The sequence below is a fragment of the Phymastichus coffea genome, unplaced genomic scaffold (assembly GCF_024137745.1).
Source record: "Phymastichus coffea isolate CEN01 unplaced genomic scaffold, Cenicafe_Pcof_1.1 PCOF00006, whole genome shotgun sequence".
NCBI lineage: Eukaryota > Metazoa > Arthropoda > Insecta > Hymenoptera > Eulophidae > Phymastichus > Phymastichus coffea.
Window position 1 is genome coordinate 3,224,103 of NW_026706817.1, and position 23,813 is coordinate 3,247,915.

Sequence of the window (23,813 nt, forward strand, 5' to 3'; positions counted from 1 at the left end):
GATAATGGGGCAACCTTTTTGTGACATCCGATTTGACCTTGAAATTTATTTTCAAGGTCATTTGGAGGTCAAAATCATTTTTTGAATAGGAACCCCCATTTTTTATCCCGGATTTGAAAAGAGCGGGAAATTCTACGTTTAGATAAAGTATTATGTTGGGGGAGCGATTCACCCCCCCCCATCCCACCAGGGCAAGGGTGAGGTTAATAAGGTATCGATTACCCAGCCAATGAAGGCAAGGTATTGATTACTCAGCCGTGTGCTGCGGGTAATACCTTGCCGCAGCACGATATCGGCCTTGACATGCCCCGAGAGACAACAGAATATCAACAATTTCGTTTCTCGAATAATCCGGCATACTCCCTCCTTTTAAGTAAACTAAAAAATAATGGAAATAACATGTTATCCCACAAAATGGAAAATGACACTTCTCATGAAGGCTTTGAATACAGGAAGTCAACTTTGAAAATCAACCTGAAGTTTAAGCTCAAGGTCACTCTTGTTTGACCCTACAATTTTTTTTGAATATTGGGGTTATTGAATTATTGGGGTTAGCGGGTTATTGGATTATTGGGTTATTTGGGTTATCGAGTTATTGGGTTATTACATTTAACCTTACTCTTGCCCGATCACCCCTGTACATAGATGAAGAAAATCATAAATTTGACCCCTACATGACCTTTGGCGAGGGGGGGGGGTCAACCGCACCCCACACATAATACGTTATCTGAACGTAGAATTTTCCGCTCTTTCCGAATCCGGGATCAAAAATATGGGTGCCTATTCAAAAAATGACTTTGACCTTCAAATGACCTTGAAAATGAATCTCAAGGTCAAATCGGATTTCACAGAAAGGTTGCCCCATTGTCCCAAACAACTGTTGTCTGAACAATTTTTTTGTACAACACCAACCGTCTTAAATTCCGGGATGGTTCCTTTAAAATGGGACACCCTGTACAAAAAAACAGTACAGAATGCGCGGAAGACGATGAAAATGGTGAAAGAAGAGTTGTAGAAAAGTATCCAAATAAAGTTGTCAAAAATGCAAATTATTACTTTAATTCTCGTTCTTCTAACGTTGCTGTAACTAAATATAAAAGTCAGAAATTAGTAATAATGAACGCATATGAATTAAGAACTCAAAAATTTCATACACTAAAAAATAAAATATAGATAAATGGTATGGTTATAGATTCTTATGTAGCTCCTTGTATAGATGAATCGAAAGGTGTAACTTAGATATCTACAGATAATACATCGATATTATTAGGAGAATACAGTGGAAGAAGGAAATGCACAGATCGAAGAATAAATACACTTACATTTCCTATTGAAAACCTATTACTAATGCCTTATTTACTTAATAGTCATTGACAACTATTCGTTGCAAACATAAGTGAAAAAAATTATGTATTTTACATCCTTACGGTAAAGGTTGTAACGGTCCTATCTATGAGCTAGTTTATTATATCACTGAATCACTGCAACCAGTCTAACACATCTATCTGTTTATTCAAATCAATACATTAAGCGGCGCTACCTCACTGTTTACCCCATTATATTCATATAAGAGTCAAATCAAAATAAATAGCATGACGTCACAAAGTAATAGATATAGATATAATGATTTTGGATATTAAGAAAAATATCTCAATTAGAGATAATTTTAATATAACAAAGTATTTATTATATAAATTTAAGTACGTAGATTCAGAATATAATAACACAAATTGCATTTAATTATGAAATAATAATGAATTTTAATATGCAAAGTTGATTTATTTATTACGCTAACATTATGAAATATTAGAAAAATGTAAATAATCCATATGCAAAATGAATAAGTATAGAACATGAGTAAGAATTGGTTTCATTAATAACAGCTGAATAATAACTGTTATTAGTAAATAAACAATTAATAATTTATTTAAACAATAAGCTGTATATAAAACGATAGTGTTAATTTTATACTTAATAATGATAGCTTTATGATTTAGGAATCTTAGATAATTAATCTAATAATTGCATTATAAGATTAGGAAAAACCGTTACAAATATGAAAAATTAGTTATAATTCAAATGTTATTAACTAATTTAAATATTCATTGTTCGAAAATACTTCTAAATTGAATCAACTATAAAGTTATATAAAAATTTATTAATTTTCTATTGTAAATATTATAATATCACGTTAATTAACTTTATTAGTTAATAACTTTTGACGAAACTATGTGCGATAATTGTATATTGTATAAAATCAACAAATAACAAATTTTGTAAAGTTTACATATGTTAAAAGCTTAATATTAATGATTATTTACTTGTAAATTAAGAAAACTCATTATTCAAAATTCGCGAATGTCTCTCGAATGTTCGATGACATCTCTCCTGCAAAAATAAGCGGGAAAATCTGTGTATAAATAGGCCTTTGCACAGGCTAGCATGGACTTCTAGCCTTGCAAGGTGAGCGCATGAGTTTGAATAAAACTTGGCTAATACCTAAGTTCTTTCTCTCATTGTGATTAACTGAGCAAGACTGTTCCTTACTTATAATTCGAGCTCGACTTATAGAACATCTCGCGCTATAAGAAACTTGGGCCGAATTATATCCTATCCAAGAAAGACTTTAGCTCTGCTTATGGGAAAATTCGCACCATAAGAAACTAGGGCATCGTCTGACTTTCCTTGAAATATTATACTTATTTATATATATATTTGATCTATTTATTATTATTAGAGTACATTTGATTTATCTATTCATTTTATTGACAAATAGAGAAAAATTATTAGAAAGAAATTCTTACTCATTAGCTAGATACGATAGTTCGAATTATTATTATTGATAAGTGATACGAATATCACAAGGTGACGATGAAGATCGAGCTACAAAGGTATTTGAAAACTTTATCAAACATACAAACTCATCATTCAATCAGTTACAAAAGATCCAATGGAAAAAATGGAAGATTGATAATCGTCCATACCAAAATTGTAATGATGGTCACAGTTGTGAATCATACGTAATGTACGAGGTCTGTCCGGAAAGTATCGGGCCTACCTTTATATTTTCGTGCTAGCGTTATTCTTTATCATCTGGTGGGTGGCATCCTTCAAAGTAATCCCCACTTGATTGAATAACACGGTTCCATCGACGTTTCCTCTTTTCAAAACAGTCCTGGAACACACTTTTAGGCACAGCCTTTAGTACACTCGTCGCATTGTTTTCAACCGTTGTTTTGTCATCGAATCGGTGTCCTTTAAGTGGTTTTTTTATTTTTGGAAACAGCCAAAAGTCACAAGGTGCTATGTCGGGACTGTGTGGAGGTTGTCGAAGCAATGTGATATTGTGTTTGCTCAAAAACTGCTGCACAAGATTGGATGAATGCGCTGGCGCATTATCATGATGGAGAAGCCAGTCACTACTTTCCCAAAAGTGCGGTCGTTTTCTTCTTACTGCATCACGCAAACGTTTCTAAAATTGAACGTAGTATTCTTTATTGATTGTCTGACCTGTTGGTGCATATTCGTGATGTACAACACCTTCACAATCGAAAAAAAAACAATCAACATTGACTTAACAATGCTCCGACTTTGACGTGCTTTTTTTGGCCTTGGCGATTCAGAATGCATCCACTGTGAAGATTGTTGTTTTGTTTCAGGATTATAACCATAAACCCATGATTCATCACCTGTAATAATTTTTCTAAGCACATTATCATCATTATTTACCATTTCCAGATTGTCCAGAGCGATTTCTAAGCGAATGTTCTTCTGTTCTGCTGTGAGCAATATTGGTATGAATTTCGCACACACGCGGTTCATTCCTAAATTTTCGGTTGAAATTTCCGAAATGATAGTTTTTGGTATCCCAAGGTCTTCTTCTAGTTCTCGCACAATCATACGACGATCTTGTTCGATTGCAAGTCGCACCCGCTCAATATTATCTGCGGTTTTTGTCGTCGAAGGTCGGCCGGAACGAGAATCACTATCGACAGAAGTGTGATCATCCTTGAACCTTTTATACCACACTTTTATTCATGTGTTGCTCATACACTCACTTACGAAGGCCTTTTGCATAATTTCAATAGTTTCCGAACTCGTTTTTCCGAGTTGAAAGCAAAATTTGATACAAATTCGTTGATCTTGTTTTTCAGTTAGTTATATCAAAATCATTTTTTAGAATTAAATTTATATCGAATATCAAAATCCGACGAACGCGAAAAAGGCACTGTAAATAAAGACACGCTGTGCATGAACTATACGTCCGACAGGAGTCAGTAACTAACCAATAGATTCGTGAGGCTTCAGTGTTGACGTTTCTGTCCGGTATTGGTCGCTCGAAAACTATGGCGCGAAGATATAAACGTAGGCCCGATACTTTCCGGACAGACCTCATATTACCTTGAGTGTTTAGGTTATGCAAAAGATTTCAACCTCACATTTGATCCTGACAAGTACAAGTTAAAAGTAGCACATGATATTATGTTACTATCAGACAATATGGAGAATAATATAAAATCGGAATCAATCCAATGCAAATATTGCAGACGGAAATGTGAACAAAGATGTTTGCAGTACACAAGTATCGATACGGATGAAGAAGAGAATGTTGCAGTTAACAGGCGATTTAAAAAAAGAAAAATTGATAATGAACCAGGAGAAAACGAATTATTTATTTGTAAACTCTGTAGAAAATATTTTAAAATCAAATAAAACTTCCAAAGTACTTATATAATCATCAAACTCATGGTCTATTCAGTTTCAGCTACAAAATCAGATTTCTATCTGAGAATTAAAAGTTGTAAAAACAGTAAGTCGCTGGACTAAGATTGATATAAATCTAAAAAATTCAGTTAATTCAAATTATTGCTTTTAACATTTATTGAATATTATAATTATTGAAAATATTAATCATGAAAATAAAGAATTGATTAATTATTTATAGATTTATGTTGTAAAACAATCCGCATTTTGTTCTACAATTAACTAAAATATATTATACTACATGATCGATGGAAAAGTTAATAAGAACAATGCAGAAAACCTACACAATAGTGTTACGCAAGTCGATAGACTAAGAACAGTGAAAAAACTGAAGTAAATCAACCAATTCTAATGCAGCTATGTTAATATAAACCAAAACATTATTAATATGAAGGTCTCAAGCCCTTATGGATGCAGAGAGGAAATTGGTTTTCTATAATAAAATCATAACTAAGAATTATTAATAATATATTAAATTACAAATGTTATATTACAAATGATAATTAATAATTGTATTAAAAAGTTTGCAATAATCAAATAAATAGTCAAATGCATATATATACTGTAACGGGGGAGGTTATCTGAAAAATGGAAAATTTATTTGAGAACAAACTTCCACGATGCAGAGCAAACCGCCGCTCCGTTAAACACGTATGATAGTACGTGTATTCGCCTTCACGTCAGATGATTTATCCTAGTTGTCTTCTTTCAAGCGGAGTTGAACTCACCTTAAGTCACGTGTCTTGTTACACTTGATGAGTTTTAAGTGTGAGCGACTTTACTCCTAATCTTCTTAATCCCCTAGATGTAATTGGATTAAAATCTAAGCCTTTTTCAATTACTTAAGCTACTAGGAAAATTAAATGATGAAAACGGCGAATAAATTTAACATACTTTAATTAATAAAAAATCACTACAGTCTTTTTAGGGCCGAAAGACTAACGCTCGCGAATAGGATTTTACAATTAACTATTTTCCGTGAGAAAGAGAGAGAGAGAGAATAGATTCGAATCCTACCGCGAACTAACGTTCAACGCGAATACAAAAAATTAACGTTAACACGATTAAACAAAATACCGAATGTATTTTGTATCTCTTAATATGACGGAAGGTGCACCTACCATGCGGTGCAATTAGGGTGATCAGCCGTAATTGTTGTTGCAAAAATTTCAACTGCCGCTGCCCCTCTATTATCAGCTGCGCTGCCTTGTACTGCTTCTATCAGCTGAAATCTGCTGCTTCTGTACCGCTGCTTGCTGCTGCAATTCCGTCGTTGCACACCCGCACGAATTTGTCCCAGAGAAACTTTATTTTTGGCGAAACAAAGTGCAAAACACTATTCGGCGGTAAACTCGCGTGAACAGCTGAGGCGTAACTGCCTATTCAAAAGATCGCGCGTCCCCTCTCTCTCTTAACTGTTAGAACTAAAGCACGAAAAGCAGAATCGCGAACGGTTCGAATAATTCAATCGACTACCGTTGCAATACATATATATCGTCACATATTACACCATCAACTACTATGTATTATATATATGTATACACATAATAAATTGAAACAGAACTAATGTAAATTAAAAATATTTATCTTCTTGAATGGATTTGAGGACAATTTCATGTTTTTTCCCAGTATCAAACTTTGCTCATTCCATATTTGCAGGATAATCAACTATTATATGTAACAAATTTCTATAAACCATTTCTTTACATAACATTCAACATTTATAAACAACAAAAGTGAAAAATTAAGTGGCTAATAACAAATGGGAGAATTGAAACTCCACATTTATTATATTGGTAACTTTGGGGTAGTTGCCTATCGTTCCGCGCGCTCAAACTTTGTACACAAGATATTTATATGACATTCAACAATAATATACAAAAAAACTAAAAAAAGGAGTGGTTACTAACAAACAAGGGAGTAAAAACAGCGAATTTCCTTTAGCGTGTATATTGCTAATTAAACTTAGATGTAGTTGCCTATCGTTCCGCGTGCTCAAACATTGTACAGAAGGTCTTTATATGACATTCAACAATAATATACAAAAAAACTAAAAAAAGGAGTGGCTAATAACAAATGGAGGCAAAAATGCAGCGAATTTCCATTATCGTGTATATTGTTAATTTTACTTAGGGGTAGTTGACTATCGTTCCGCGCGCTCAAACTTTGTAGACAAGATCATTACATGACATTCAACAATGGTTTAGAAAAAAACTAAAAAAAGGAGTGGCTAATAACCAATAGGGGAGTAAAGACAGCGAATTTCCTTTTGCGTGTATATTGTTAATTTTACTTAGGGGTAGTTGCCTATCGTGAAAAAGGAGTGGCTAATAACAAATGGGGGCGTAAATATAGCGCATTTCCTCTAGCGTGTATATTGTTAATTAAACTTAGGGATAGTTGCCTATCGTTCCGCGCAGTCAAACTTTGTAGACAAGATCTATATATGACGTTCAACAATAATATACAAAAAAACTAAACAAAGGAGTGGCTAATAACAATTAGGGGAGTAAAGAAAGCGAATTTCCTTTAGCGTGTATATTGTTCAATAAATTTAGGGATAGTTGCCTATCGTTCCGCGGTTTCCAACTTTGTACACAAGATATTTATATGATATTCAACAATAATATATGAAAAAACTGAAAACAGTGTAGATAATAACAAATGGGGGCGTAAATATAGCGAATTTCGTTGATCGTGTATATTGTTAATTTTACTTATGGGTAGTTGCCTATCGTTCCGCGCGCTCGAACTTTGTAGACAAGATCTTTATATGACATTCAACAGTGGTATACAAATAAACTGAAAAAGGAGTGGCTAATAACAAATGAAGGAGTAAAGACAGCGAATTTCCTTTAGATTGTATATTGTTAATTAAACTTAGGGATAGTTGCCTATCGTTCCGCGGTCTCAAACATTGTAGACAAGATCTTTATATGACATTCAACAATAATATATAAAAAAACTAAAAAAATGAGTTTTTAATAACAAACAGGGGAGTACAGACAGCGAATTTCCTTTAGCGTGTATATTGCTAATTAAACTTAGGGGTAGTTGCCTATCGATCCGCGCGCAAACGTTGTACACAAGATCTTTATATGACGTTCAACAATAATATATGAAAAAACTGAAAAAAGTGTAGATAATAACAAATGGGGGCATAAATATAGCGAATTTCATTGATCGTGTATATTGTTAATTTTACTTATGGGTAGTTGCCTATCGTTGCGCGCGCTCAAACTTTGTAGACCAGATCTTTATATGACATTCAACAATATTATACAAAAAAACTAAAAAAAGGAGTGGTTAATAACAAACAAGGGAGTAAAGACAGCGAATTTCCTTTAGCGTGTATATTGCTAATTAAACTTAGATGTAGTTGCCTATCGTTCCGCGTGCTCAAACATTGTACAGAAGGTCTTTATATGACATTCAACAATAATATATAAAAAAACTATAAAAAAGGAGTGTCTAATAACAAATGAGGGCGTAAAAATAGCGAATTTCCTTTAGCGTGTATATTGTTAATTTTACTTAGGGGTAGTTGCCTATCGTTACGCGCGCTTAAACTTTGTAGACAAGATCTTTATATGACATTCAACAATGGTATACAAAAAAACTGAAAAAGGAGTGGCTAATAACAAATGGGGGAGTAAAGACAGCGAATTTCCTTTAGCGTGTATATTGTTAATTAAACTTAGGGATAGTTGCCTATCCTTCCGCGGTCTCAAACTATGTACACCTCTTTTTCACATGACGCTCAACATCAATATACGAAAAAGCTAATCAAAGGAGTGGCTAATAACAATTAGGGGAGTAAAGACAGCGAATTTCCTTTAGCGTGTATATTGTTAATTTTACTTAGGGTTAGTTGCCTATCGTTCCGCGGGCTCAAACTTTGTACACCTCTTTTTCACATGACGCTCAACAATAATATTTAAAAAAACTGAAAAAAGGAGTGGCTAATAACAAATAGGGGAGTAAAGACAGCGAATTTCCTTTATTGTGTATATTGTTAATTTTACTTAGGGTTAGTTGCCTATCGTTCCGCGGTCTCAAACTTTGTAGACAAGATCTTTATATGACATTCAACAATAATATATAAAAAAACTATAAAAAAGGAGTGGCTAATAACAAATGGGGGCGTAAATGCAGCGAATTTCCATTATCGTGTATATTGTTAATTTTACTTAGGTGTAGTTGCCTATCGTTCCGCGAGCTGAAACTTTGTACACAAGGTCTTTATATGACATTCAACAGTGGTATACAAAAAAACTGAAAAAGGAGTGGCTAATAACAAATGGAGGAGTAAAGACAGCGAATTTCCTTTAGCGTGTATATTGTTAATTAAACTTAGGGATAGTTGCCTATCCTTCCGCGGTCTCAAACTATGTACACCTATTTTTTACATGCCGCTCAACATCAATATACGACAAAGCTAATCAAAGGAGTGGCTAATAACAATTAGGGGAGTAAAGACAGCGAATTTCCTTTAGCGTGTATATTTTTAATTTTACTTAGGGTTAGTTGCCTATCGTTCCGCGGTCTCAAACATTGTAGACAAGATCTTTATATGACATTCAACAATAATATATAAAAAAACTATAAAAAAAGAGTGTCAAATAACAAATGGGGGCGTAAATATAGCGAATTTTCATTATCGTGTATATTGTTAATTTTACTTAGGGATAGTTGCCTATCCTTCCGCGGTCTCAAACTATGTACACCTCTTTTTTACATGCCGCTCAACATAAATATACGAAAAAGCTAATCAAAGGAGTGGCTAATAACAATTAGGGGAGTAAAGAAAGCGAATTTCCTTGATCGTGTATATTGTTAATTTTACTTAGGTGTAGTTGTCTATCGTTACGCGCGCTCAAACTTTGTAGACAAGATCTTTATATGACATTCAACAATAATATACAAAAAAACTAAAAAAATGAGTTTTTAATAACAAACAGGGGAGTACAGACAGCGAATTTCCTTTAGCGTGTATATTGCTAATTAAACTTAGGGGTAGTTGCCTATCGATCCGCGCGCAAACTTTGTACACAAGATCTTTATATGACGTTCAACAAAAATATATGAAAAAACTGAAAAAAGTGTAGATAATAACAAATGGGGGCATAAAAATAGCGAATTTCGTTGATCGTGTACATTGTTAATTTTACTTATGGGTAGTTGCCTATCGTTCCGCGCGCTCAATCTTTGTAGACAAGATCTTTATATGACATTCAACAATAATATACAAAAAAACTAAAAAGAGGAGTGGTTAATAACAAACAAGGGAGTAAAGACAGCGAATTTCCTTTAGCGTCTATATTGCTAATTAAACTTAGATGTAGTTGCCTATCGGTCCGCGTGCTCAAACTTTGTAGACAAGATCTTTATATGACATTCAACAATAATATACAAAAAAACTAAAAAAAGGAGTGGTTACTAACAAACAAGGGAGTAAAAACAGCGAATTTCCTTTAGCGTGTATATTGCTAATTAAACTTAGATGTAGTTGCCTATCGTTCCGCGTGCTCAAACATTGTACAGAAGGTCTTTATATGACATTCAACAGTAATATACAAAAAAACTAAAAATAGGAGTGGCTAATAACAAATGGAGGCAAAAATGCAGCGAATTTCCATTATCGTGTATATTGTTAATTTTACTTAGGGGTAGTTGCCTATCGTTACGCGCGCTTAAACTTTGTAGACAAGATCTTTATATGACATTCAACAATGGTATACAAAAAAACTGAAAAAGGAGTGGCTAATAACAAATGGGGGAGTAAAGACAGCGAATTTCCTTTAGAGTGTATATTGTTAATTAAACTTAGGGATAGTTGCCTATCCTTCCGCGGTCTCAAACTATGTACACCTCTTTTTTACATGCCGCTCAACATCAATATACCAAAAAGCTAATCAAAGGAGTGGCTAATAACAATTAGGGGAGTAAAGACAGCGAATTTCCTTTATTGTGTATATTGTTAATTTTACTTAGGGTTAGTTGCCTATCGTTCCGCGGTCTCAAACTTTGTAGACAAGATCTTTATATGACATTCAACAATAATATATAAAAAAACTATAAAAAAGGAGTGGCTAATAACAAATGGGGGCGTAAATGCAGCGAATTTCCATTATCGTGTATATTGTTAATTTTACTTAGGGGTAGTTGCCTATCGTTACGCGCGCTTAAACTTTGTAGACAAGATCTTTATATGACATTCAACAGTGGTATACAAAAAAACTGAAAAAGGAGTGGCTAATAACAAATGGAGGAGTAAAGACAGCGAATTTCCTTTAGCGTGTATATTGTTAATTAAACTTAGGGATAGTTGCCTATCCTTCCGCGGTCTCAAACTATGTACACCTATTTTTTACATGCCGCTCAACATCAATATACGACAAAGCTAATCAAAGGAGTGGCTAATAACAATTAGGGGAGTAAAGACAGCGAATTTCCTTTAGCGTGTATATTGTTAATTTTACTTAGGGTTAGTTGCCTATCGTTCCGCGGTCTCAAACATTGTAGACAAGATCTTTATATGACATTCAACAATAATATATAAAAAAACTATAAAAAAAGAGTGTCAAATAACAAATGGGGGCGTAAATATAGCGAATTTTCATTATCGTGTATATTGTTAATTTTACTTAGGGATAGTTGCCTATCCTTCCGCGGTCTCAAACTATGTACACCTCTTTTTTACATGCCGCTCAACATCAATATACGAAAAAGCTAATCAAAGGAGTGGCTAATAACAATTAGGGGAGTAAAGACAGCGAATTTCCTTGATCGTGTATATTGTTAATTTTACTTAGGTGTAGTTGTCTATCGTTACGCGCGCTCAAACTTTGTAGACAAGATCTTTATATGACATTCAACAATAATATACAAAAAAACTAAAAAAATGAGTTTTTAATAACAAACAGGGGAGTACAGACAGCGAATTTCCTTTAGCGTGTATATTGCTAATTAAACTTAGGGGTAGTTGCCTATCGATCCGCGCGCAAACTTTGTACACAAGATCTTTATATGACGTTCAACAAAAATATATGAAAAAACTGAAAAAAGTGTAGATAATAACAAATGGGGGCATAAATATAGCGAATTTCGTTGATCGTGTATATTGTTAATTTTACTTATGGGTAGTTGCCTATCGTTCCGCGCGCTCAATCTTTGTAGACAAGATCTTTATATGACATTCAACAATAATATACAAAAAAACTAAAAAAAGGAGTGGTTAATAACAAACAAGGGAGTAAAGACAGCGAATTTCCTTTAGCGTGTATATTGCTAATTAAACTTAGATGTAGTTGCCTATCGGTCCGCGTGCTCAAACTTTGTAGACAAGATCTTTATATGACATTCAACAATAATATACAAAAAAACTAAAAAAAGGAGTGGTTACTAACAAACAAGGGAGTAAAAACAGCGAATTTCCTTTAGCGTGTATATTGCTAATTAAACTTAGATGTAGTTGCCTATCGTTCCGCGTGCTCAAACATTGTACAGAAGGTCTTTATATGACATTCAACAATAATATACAAAAAAACTAAAAAAAGGAGTGGCTAATAACAAATGGAGGCAAAAATGCAGCGAATTTCCATTATCGTGTATATTGTTAATTTTACTTAGGGGTAGTTGCCTATCGTTACGCGCGCTTAAACTTTGTAGACAAGATCTTTATATGACATTCAACAATGGTATACAAAAAAACTGAAAAAGGAGTGGCTAATAACAAATGGGGGAGTAAAGACAGCGAATTTCCTTTAGAGTGTATATTGTTAATTAAACTTAGGGATAGTTGCCTATCCTTCCGCGGTCTCAAACTATGTACACCTCTTTTTTACATGCCGCTCAACATCAATATACCAAAAAGCTAATCAAAGGAGTGGCTAATAACAATTAGGGGAGTAAAGACAGCGAATTTCCTTTATTGTGTATATTGTTAATTTTACTTAGGGTTAGTTGCCTATCGTTCCGCGGTCTCAAACTTTGTAGACAAGATCTTTATATGACATTCAACAATAATATATAAAAAAACTATAAAAAAGGAGTGGCTAATAACAAATGGGGGCGTAAATGCAGCGAATTTCCATTATCGTGTATATTGTTAATTTTACTTAGGGGTAGTTGCCTATCGTTACGCGCGCTTAAACTTTGTAGACAAGATCTTTATATGACATTCAACAGTGGTATACAAAAAAACTGAAAAAGGAGTGGCTAATAACAAATGGAGGAGTAAAGACAGCGAATTTCCTTTAGCGTGTATATTGTTAATTAAACTTAGGGATAGTTGCCTATCCTTCCGCGGTCTCAAACTATGTACACCTATTTTTTACATGCCGCTCAACATCAATATACGACAAAGCTAATCAAAGGAGTGGCTAATAACAATTAGGGGAGTAAAGACAGCGAATTTCCTTTAGCGTGTATATTGTTAATTTTACTTAGGGTTAGTTGCCTATCGTTCCGCGGTCTCAAACATTGTAGACAAGATCTTTATATGACATTCAACAATAATATATAAAAAAACTATAAAAAAAGAGTGTCAAATAACAAATGGGGGCGTAAATATAGCGAATTTTCATTATCGTGTATATTGTTAATTTTACTTAGGGATAGTTGCCTATCCTTCCGCGGTCTCAAACTATGTACACCTCTTTTTTACATGCCGCTCAACATCAATATACGAAAAAGCTAATCAAAGGAGTGGCTAATAACAATTAGGGGAGTAAAGACAGCGAATTTCCTTGATCGTGTATATTGTTAATTTTACTTAGGTGTAGTTGTCTATCGTTACGCGCGCTCAAACTTTGTAGACAAGATCTTTATATGACATTCAACAATAATATACAAAAAAACTAAAAAAATGAGTTTTTAATAACAAACAGGGGAGTACAGACAGCGAATTTCCTTTAGCGTGTATATTGCTAATTAAACTTAGGGGTAGTTGCCTATCGATCCGCGCGCAAACTTTGTACACAAGATCTTTATATGACGTTCAACAAAAATATATGAAAAAACTGAAAAAAGTGTAGATAATAACAAATGGGGGCATAAATATAGCGAATTTCGTTGATCGTGTATATTGTTAATTTTACTTATGGGTAGTTGCCTATCGTTCCGCGCGCTCAATCTTTGTAGACAAGATCTTTATATGACATTCAACAATAATATACAAAAAAACTTAAAAAAGGAGTGGTTAATAACAAACAAGGGAGTAAAGACAGCGAATTTCCTTTAGCGTGTATATTGCTAATTAAACTTAGATGTAGTTGCCTATCGGTCCGCGTGCTCAAACTTTGTAGACAAGATCTTTATATGACATTCAACAATAATATACAAAAAAACTAAAAAAAGGAGTGGTTACTAACAAACAAGGGAGTAAAAACAGCGAATTTCCTTTAGCGTGTATATTGCTAATTAAACTTAGATGTAGTTGCCTATCGTTCCGCGTGCTCAAACATTGTACAGAAGGTCTTTATATGACATTCAACAATAATATACAAAAAAACTAAAAAAAGGAGTGGCTAATAACAAATGGAGGCAAAAATGCAGCGAATTTCCATTATCGTGTATATTGTTAATTTTACTTAGGGGTAGTTGCCTATCGTTACGCGCGCTTAAACTTTGTAGACAAGATCTTTATATGACATTCAACAATGGTATACAAAAAAACTGAAAAAGGAGTGGCTAATAACAAATGGGGGAGTAAAGACAGCGAATTTCCTTTAGAGTGTATATTGTTAATTAAACTTAGGGATAGTTGCCTATCCTTCCGCGGTCTCAAACTATGTACACCTCTTTTTTACATGCCGCTCAACATCAATATACCAAAAAGCTAATCAAAGGAGTGGCTAATAACAATTAGGGGAGTAAAGACAGCGAATTTCCTTTATTGTGTATATTGTTAATTTTACTTAGGGTTAGTTGCCTATCGTTCCGCGGTCTCAAACTTTGTAGACAAGATCTTTATATGACATTCAACAATAATATATAAAAAAACTATAAAAAAGGAGTGGCTAATAACAAATGGGGGCGTAAATGCAGCGAATTTCCATTATCGTGTATATTGTTAATTTTACTTAGGGGTAGTTGCCTATCGTTACGCGCGCTTAAACTTTGTAGACAAGATCTTTATATGACATTCAACAGTGGTATACAAAAAAACTGAAAAAGGAGTGGCTAATAACAAATGGAGGAGTGAAGACAGCGAATTTCCTTTAGCGTGTATATTGTTAATTAAACTTAGGGATAGTTGCCTATCCTTCCGCGGTCTCAAACTATGTACACCTATTTTTTACATGCCGCTCAACATCAATATACGACAAAGCTAATCAAAGGAGTGGCTAATAACAATTAGGGGAGTAAAGACAGCGAATTTCCTTTAGCGTGTATATTGTTAATTTTACTTAGGGTTAGTTGCCTATCGTTCCGCGGTCTCAAACATTGTAGACAAGATCTTTATATGACATTCAACAATAATATATAAAAAAACTATAAAAAAAGAGTGTCAAATAACAAATGGGGGCGTAAATATAGCGAATTTTCATTATCGTGTATATTGTTAATTTTACTTAGGGATAGTTGCCTATCCTTCCGCGGTCTCAAACTATGTACACCTATTTTTTACATGCCGCTCAACATCAATATACGACAAAGCTAATCAAAGGAGTGGCTAATAACAATTAGGGGAGTAAAGACAGCGAATTTCCTTTAGCGTGTATATTGTTAATTTTACTTAGGGTTAGTTGCCTATCGTTCCGCGGTCTCAAACATTGTAGACAAGATCTTTATATGACATTCAACAATAATATATAAAAAAACTATAAAAAAAGAGTGTCAAATAACAAATGGGGGCGTAAATATAGCGAATTTTCATTATCGTGTATATTGTTAATTTTACTTAGGGATAGTTGCCTATCCTTCCGCGGTCTCAAACTATGTACACCTCTTTTTTACATGCCGCTCAACATCAATATACGAAAAAGCTAATCAAAGGAGTGGCTAATAACAATTAGGGGAGTAAAGACAGCGAATTTCCTTGATCGTGTATATTGTTAATTTTACTTAGGTGTAGTTGTCTATCGTTACGCGCGCTCAAACTTTGTAGACAAGATCTTTATATGACATTCAACAATAATATACAAAAAAACTAAAAAAATGAGTTTTTAATAACAAACAGGGGAGTACAGACAGCGAATTTCCTTTAGCGTGTATATTGCTAATTAAACTTAGGGGTAGTTGCCTATCGATCCGCGCGCAAACTTTGTACACAAGATCTTTATATGACGTTCAACAAAAATATATGAAAAAACTGAAAAAAGTGTAGATAATAACAAATGGGGGCATAAATATAGCGAATTTCGTTGATCGTGTATATTGTTAATTTTACTTATGGGTAGTTGCCTATCGTTCCGCGCGCTCAATCTTTGTAGACAAGATCTTTATATGACATTCAACAATAATATACAAAAAAACTAAAAAAAGGAGTGGTTAATAACAAACAAGGGAGTAAAGACAGCGAATTTCCTTTAGCGTGTATATTGCTAATTAAACTTAGATGTAGTTGCCTATCGGTCCGCGTGCTCAAACTTTGTAGACAAGATCTTTATATGACATTCAACAATAATATACAAAAAAACTAAAAAAAGGAGTGGTTACTAACAAACAAGGGAGTAAAAACAGCGAATTTCCTTTAGCGTGTATATTGCTAATTAAACTTAGATGTAGTTGCCTATCGTTCCGCGTGCTCAAACATTGTACAGAAGGTCTTTATATGACATTCAACAATAATATACAAAAAAACTAAAAAAAGGAGTGGCTAATAACAAATGGAGGCAAAAATGCAGCGAATTTCCATTATCGTGTATATTGTTAATTTTACTTAGGGGTAGTTGCCTATCGTTACGCGCGCTTAAACTTTGTAGACAAGATCTTTATATGACATTCAACAATGGTATACAAAAAAACTGAAAAAGGAGTGGCTAATAACAAATGGGGGAGTAAAGACAGCGAATTTCCTTTAGAGTGTATATTGTTAATTAAACTTAGGGATAGTTGCCTATCCTTCCGCGGTCTCAAACTATGTACACCTCTTTTTTACATGCCGCTCAACATCAATATACCAAAAAGCTAATCAAAGGAGTGGCTAATAACAATTAGGGGAGTAAAGACAGCGAATTTCCTTTATTGTGTATATTGTTAATTTTACTTAGGGTTAGTTGCCTATCGTTCCGCGGTCTCAAACTTTGTAGACAAGATCTTTATATGACATTCAACAATAATATATAAAAAAACTATAAAAAAGGAGTGGCTAATAACAAATGGGGGCGTAAATGCAGCGAATTTCCATTATCGTGTATATTGTTAATTTTACTTAGGGGTAGTTGCCTATCGTTACGCGCGCTTAAACTTTGTAGACAAGATCTTTATATGACATTCAACAGTGGTATACAAAAAAACTGAAAAAGGAGTGGCTAATAACAAATGGAGGAGTGAAGACAGCGAATTTCCTTTAGCGTGTATATTGTTAATTAAACTTAGGGATAGTTGCCTATCCTTCCGCGGTCTCAAACTATGTACACCTATTTTTTACATGCCGCTCAACATCAATATACGACAAAGCTAATCAAAGGAGTGGCTAATAACAATTAGGGGAGTAAAGACAGCGAATTTCCTTTAGCGTGTATATTGTTAATTTTACTTAGGGTTAGTTGCCTATCGTTCCGCGGTCTCAAACATTGTAGACAAGATCTTTATATGACATTCAACAATAATATATAAAAAAACTATAAAAAAAGAGTGTCAAATAACAAATGGGGGCGTAAATATAGCGAATTTTCATTATCGTGTATATTGTTAATTTTACTTAGGGATAGTTGCCTATCCTTCCGCGGTCTCAAACTATGTACACCTCTTTTTTACATGCCGCTCAACATCAATATACGAAAAAGCTAATCAAAGGAGTGGCTAATAACAATTAGGGGAGTAAAGACAGCGAATTTCCTTGATCGTGTATATTGTTAATTTTACTTAGGTGTAGTTGTCTATCGTTACGCGCGCTCAAACTTTGTAGACAAGATCTTTATATGACATTCAACAATAATATACAAAAAAACTAAAAAAATGAGTTTTTAATAACAAACAGGGGAGTACAGACAGCGAATTTCCTTTAGCGTGTATATTGCTAATTAAACTTAGGGGTAGTTGCCTATCGATCCGCGCGCAAACTTTGTACACAAGATCTTTATATGACGTTCAACAAAAATATATGAAAAAACTGAAAAAAGTGTAGATAATAACAAATGGGGCCATAAATATAGCGAATTTCGTTGATCGTGTATATTGTTAATTTTACTTATGGGTAGTTGCCTATCGTTCCGCGCGCTCAATCTTTGTAGACAAGATCTTTATATGACATTCAACAATAATATACAAAAAAACTAAAAAAAGGAGTGGTTAATAACAAACAAGGGAGTAAAGACAGCGAATTTCCTTTAGCGTGTATATTGCTAATTAAACTTAGATGTAGTTGCCTATCGGTCCGCGTGCTCAAACATTGTACAGAAGGTCTTTATATGACATTCAACAATAATATACAAAAAAACTAAAAAAAGGAGTGGCTAATAACAAATGGAGGCAAAAATGCAGGGAATTTCCATTATCGTGTATATGGTTAATTTTACTTAGGGGTAGTTGCCTATCGTTACGCGCGCTTAAACTTTGTAGACAAGATCTTTATATGACATTCAACAATGGTATACAAAAAAACTGAAAAAGGAGTGGCTAATAACAAATGGGGGAGTAAAGACAGCGAATTTCCTTTAGCGTGTATATTGTTAATTAATTTCTCCTTGATTAGTGTATGCCGGCAGCTCAGATGACGACTCCTTAGGTCAGGTCGTGAGGACGTTCGAAATCGCGCGTATTTTACCTAACGAATAATCCGAAAATATAGCGAATTAATAAACCCGTATGTAACCGACCGTGGCTGAAAATCACTAACATGCAACAGGGGCAGGTTATCGAATAAGATATATATGTATATACAGACAATTAATAGTTTTATTGATGCATTAAAGTTTCTCACATACGAGGTCGGAATAAATGTGGTCGGTCAAATCCTAAATTTTCAGTAATCCCTGAGATACAATTTAAACGGTTCCTAAAATGGCGGAAAGGTCAGCGCGAGTAACAAATCGCAATTTTCTTTTATAAAACCTACGCTCAAATTCGGCTTGCGAAATGGCGGAAAGGTCAGCACAACTAAATAATCAAAACAATTTACTTCAACGGAACCTACGTTTGTACCTAGTAACTAACGAAGGGTCTGCGCGAATACTAACTTGCAATTTTCTTTTGTAAGACGTAACATTCAAATTCGGTTTGCAAAATGGCGGAAAGGTCAGCGCGAATAATTAGTCAAAACAATTTAATTCAATCGAACCTACGTTTGTACTAAATGACTAACGAAAGGTCAGCGCGAATACTAAATTGCAATTTTCCTTTGTAAGACAAACACTTGATAAAAGTTGACGAATGGTCGGCGCGAATACTAAGTCGCAATTTTCTTTCGAAAACTCTAACACTTAACAGAAATTGACGAAAAGTCAGCGCGAATAATAAGTCGCAACTTTCTTCCGTAAAATCTAATAATTAATAAAAGTCGACGAAAGGTCAGCGCGAGTAATAAGTCGCAAATTTCTTGTAAACTTTACACTCAATAACTGGTAAACGAAGGTCAGCGCGAATCCTAAATCGCGAATCTCTTTCGTAAACCGAACACTCAATTTAAATTCGCGGAATGGCGGACAGGTCAGCACGATTCTATAGGCACCGACGTCGACGGATCCACGCGTCGCGACGACCCACCGCACCGAACCAAACAAATTAAACAACTCAACCCGCACTCCGCGATTAATTAATATGAGTGGCACTTTGCCTACTTACAATTTTCTCCTTGTAATACTGGCAAACCAAAATTGGCAAAAGAGAATTTAGGAGGCGTCTAGCGCTAGAAGTTCGACGGCGAAAATTAGCTAACAGAGCTCCTTATCTCCAGATGTCCGATGGCAAAATGGACGAGAATCGGCTTCTCGCGGTCAAAGATCGTTTCTCTTCTCCTCTTTCCGAGAAGAAATATTATTATTGGTCGGTATGCTAATTCGGATATCGGTAGCGCCCTCCGGATTTTTATCATTGGTCCGTATGTAAATTAGAATAATACAGCGCCCTCCTTAACTCTCCTACTTTCGTCGTTATTTACTCTCTCTCACCCCCCACTAAGGTATCTATCATTAATTGTCGGAAAAGATCTACCCCTACTCTTATCTATTCGTCTATGCGGACGGAAATCAAATTTTATTCTAATTTGCCTATTGGTCGTGACGTCACTAGCGAATTTTGTCAGATGTTCGAATTCGGTCAGTTAAATTATTATTAAATCTAAAGGGGGTAGTTGTCGCTCGCTATCATAATAGGGGTGTCGGTCGTGTGCGAATTTTACAATTTAATATTTATTTCGTGTTCATTCTTTTTCAATTTTTAATTTTAATCTAAGAAATACGTATATAATATACGCCGTTTCATTTATAGCGCCCTCATCTTCGCATTTACATATCATTCTATTATTTTATATTGTCTGTCTCGCTCACTCTTGTTTTGTCTATTTCGCTCGCTCTGTCTCGCTCGCTCTGTCTCAGTCTGTCTCGCTCGCTCTTGTTTAGTTTGCTTCGATCGCTCTGTCTCGCTCGCTCTGTCTCAGTCTGTCTCGCTCGCTCGCTCTCAGTCTATATCGGCGCTTCAAGATGGCCGCTCAGTTTCTCGCGCGTACGCCTCGTGTCCTCGTGCCGGTTGTTGGAGCGCCTCCTGGGGCGCTCCCGTGTCGGTTCTGTGGTGTTTTTCCGGGTGTTAGTGTGTGGTCGCTGATTTTCGTGTATGTGTGGCGCTCAGGATGTCGCCGATGGTGTTCGGCAGCCCGACACAGCTGATTGCCGGCTGCCACTTCATCGGCGATTTTCTGCTCGCCCCAGGAGTGTCAGTGCCTCGTGAGTGTTCGTGTCGGTGTCTGGGAGTGTAACGGATCTGCATGTGTCATCAACATGCATTTCCGTTGCATTTCCCAGTCAGGTTTTGCGTTTTTCTTTTGCCGGCCGGCAACACGTGGTCGGGAGTGTCTGTGAGTGAGTGTGTGCGTGCGCTCTCTTTTTTCCTGTGGTGCGCTCCTTTTTTTTTTGTGTCTGCTTTTCGAGCGTCCGTCGGATCGCGTTAGACAGTTTGCTTCATCGATATTTCCGGCGTGGTCGTTCGGACATGGAAAATAAAAATTGTCTGGGGTAGGGCTTGTTTAACTTTAATTTACACAACCGGTTACGGGGCGGCAAGGGACTGGGATGGCCTTTCTGAGGTGTTGCAAACAATGCAGCACTCAGGGAAGGCCTTGTAATGTGCCACATTACAGAACCCCCCACTAAGCCGGTACACTACCACGTGTACCGCCAGTTTGTTTTATTCCCTTTTCTTGCCGTCTCGTTCTCAGTTATCGTCAGATATACCAACATCTTACCTGGTGGGGTTGTCCCCCTTGGTCCGTGGTCTGCTCTGGTCGGAGTCCGGTGCGTGCTGGGTCTGCTTGGCTGCATCCTCTCTTCCCTTGGTCCATAAAGTCCATTGGCTGGGTCAGCAAGGATGGGTCAGGAGGGTTTGGAAATCAAGACGCAGGTTGGTCAGTTTAAGCCAGGGCTTGGCCCTGGCATTTATTCTGGTCAGTACATGTGGTGGTCCGCTGGCGGTTAATGGTACCCACGCCTGCGGGAGCGATCGCGCCTCTCCATCTCCTCCATCTCTTGGAGGGCGCGCTGGAGCTGTTGGAGCTCCCTCAGGCGTAGGTCCCGGTCGTCCTCCTCGTCGGAGGTCCCGCGGTGACGTGATCTCCGGAGCAGTTCCCTCGCTCTCTCCTCCGCCGATGGCCTGGCGGAAGAAGCGGAGGGTCCGGCGCGGGGTATCGCTCCGGTGTCAGCCGTCGGCCTCTCCCTCGCTGGTCTTCCCCGGTATGGAGCTCGGCCTCGGGTTGCCTCCTGGTATGACGGTGGGGGGTCCTCCGTCTCCCGAGGATCCGAGCTCAGCTGGGCTGCCTGATCTTGGTGGCGGGGCTCATATATTGGGTTCCGGTCCCAACCGGACCCGGAAGAAGTGGACGCTGGTCTGTCCACTTCGTCCCACCCACTCCGTCGGCTGGTGGTCGGTCGAGGTCTCGGTGGAGGGATGTCGTTCCCCACCGGGTTGTTCGAGCCCGAGGAGCCGTGTCGGCGGTGGTATGCCTCGGCACACCTCGAGCAGTCGAAAACCTCGACCCCCCGCCGGCCACAATTTCCGCAGAACGTCCCCTCTTTGGAACGGGGACAATTCCCGAAATTGTGGTCAGTTTGCCAGCAATTAAAGCATGCTCGGAGGGGGGATCAACTGTCGGGTCGGTTGGGATCTCCCTCAACTGCCCGAACCCAGCTCCGGTCCGGCGAGGGAGTCGACCCCAGGATGGTGTCTTGGCCGCAGCAGCTGGTCGTGTTGCTGCGCGGCTGGTCGGGGGTCCAGGTAGGTCATCCTCCGATTCTTCGGAGGATAGATCTCCTGCACCCACCAGATCGTCCAGCTGCAGGTGGCGCCGCGGATTGTATTTGCGGCGCTTGCCGCTGGCCGTCCGGTAGTGCAGGCCCTGGACCTCTGGACGGTCGACAGGATCCATCCTGGATGTCGCTATTGGCCGGGTGGTGGTGGTTCGGTCAATTGGGGTCGAGGTCACAGGCAACCAGCCTGGGTGGCCTCGACTCCTTGAGGCCGACGGCTGGATGGTGGTGGAGGTTGATGGTCGGTCGGCTGTGGTGGATGGTCGGTCGGCTGTGGTTCTGGTGGATCTGTCGGCGGCGGTGGTGGTGGATGGTCGATGGCTGATGTGTGGTCGGTCGGCTACGGGGGTTGATGACTGGTCGGTGGTTCTGGAGGTGGATGGTCGGTCAGCTGCGGTGGTGGATCTGACGGACGGCTGGGCGATGGTAGCGGAGATGGTGGAGGTCGGTGATCTTATTGTACCTGGGCGTCGGAGTGTAGGGGGCGGAGTTGATGTTCTAGCTGGTTGGGGGTTGATGGTCTCGCCCTTTCCAGCTAGTATTGACTCTGTGCCCCTGCCCAGGTAGTCCTCCAACTCTTTCTCCGCTTGCCCGTCCAGGGACAGCTGGGACCCTTTTGAGGTGTCCGAACAATGGGATTTTAAGGTCCCATGTTCGGACGGAATCTCAGCTGCCCTGCCGTCCGTCTGGTCTGCTTCCACTTCCTCCCGGATGGCGCGGACCATCTCCATTCGCTTGGCCCTCCGGGAGTGGTCGTGGTGGCTCCTCCAGTTGCTCCTGGTCCGCCACCTCCATGGCCTCCAGGCGAGCCTTCTCCTGCTCGATTTCCTCCACCATGTCCTGGATATACCAGGCCGACGGATCTTCTGTCGGGGGGGGGCTCGACGATGGGCTGAGCCCCTACCCTGTCCTGGTACCCAGGCATGGTGGCAAGTGCCCGCAGGCGAAGGCTCTCCTCATTGCGGTCAGTTTCTGGGGCCTGAGCCGGTGTGGCTTCCCGCTTCCTGGTCCCCGTGATGGTCCTGGGGACGGCGGACAGCGGGATCTTCACTGTAAGACTCAGGCCCTTCTTCTTCGCTATGAGGATCCTTGGGGCCATGGTAGATCTGAAAATTAAATAGGTTAGTGCAATGGTCTGTAGGGCAGTATCGGGACAGTACAGTGCATGCACTTATCTGCTGAGGGGCGTAGCTTAGTCGACGACTACACCCCCCACTAAGCCTGGAGAGGCTAGCCTGTCCAGGCGTGGGACAGCACATCTAGAGGTCAAACACCAATTGCCGCGGAATCAATCCCCACGCCACAACCGTGTTAGTACGCGAGTTAACCCTATAAGTCGGACAATACAGGGTAAGGTCAGATCGGTCAGATTATCTATGTTCTCTTCATTTTAGTTTTATTTAAGGTCATAATTATTCTTGTCAG

The 23,813-nt window shown here is 37.8% G+C and overlaps 1 protein-coding gene across 1 annotated transcript in view; it reads right to left on the reverse strand.

Annotated features, from left to right (window-relative positions):
• Window positions 1-23,225, reverse strand: part of LOC131668758 (uncharacterized) — a 47,750-nt gene extending 24,525 nt beyond the window's left edge. Inside the window, exons 1-2 of the mRNA XM_058943180.1 lie at window positions 23,111-23,225; window positions 22,403-23,001 (exon numbers count right to left, since the gene is read on the reverse strand). Of these exons, the coding sequence (XP_058799163.1) occupies window positions 22,403-23,001; window positions 23,111-23,225 (714 nt within the window). The remainder of the gene's footprint in view (window positions 1-22,402; window positions 23,002-23,110) is intronic.
• Between the last annotated feature and the right edge of the window lie 588 nt (window positions 23,226-23,813).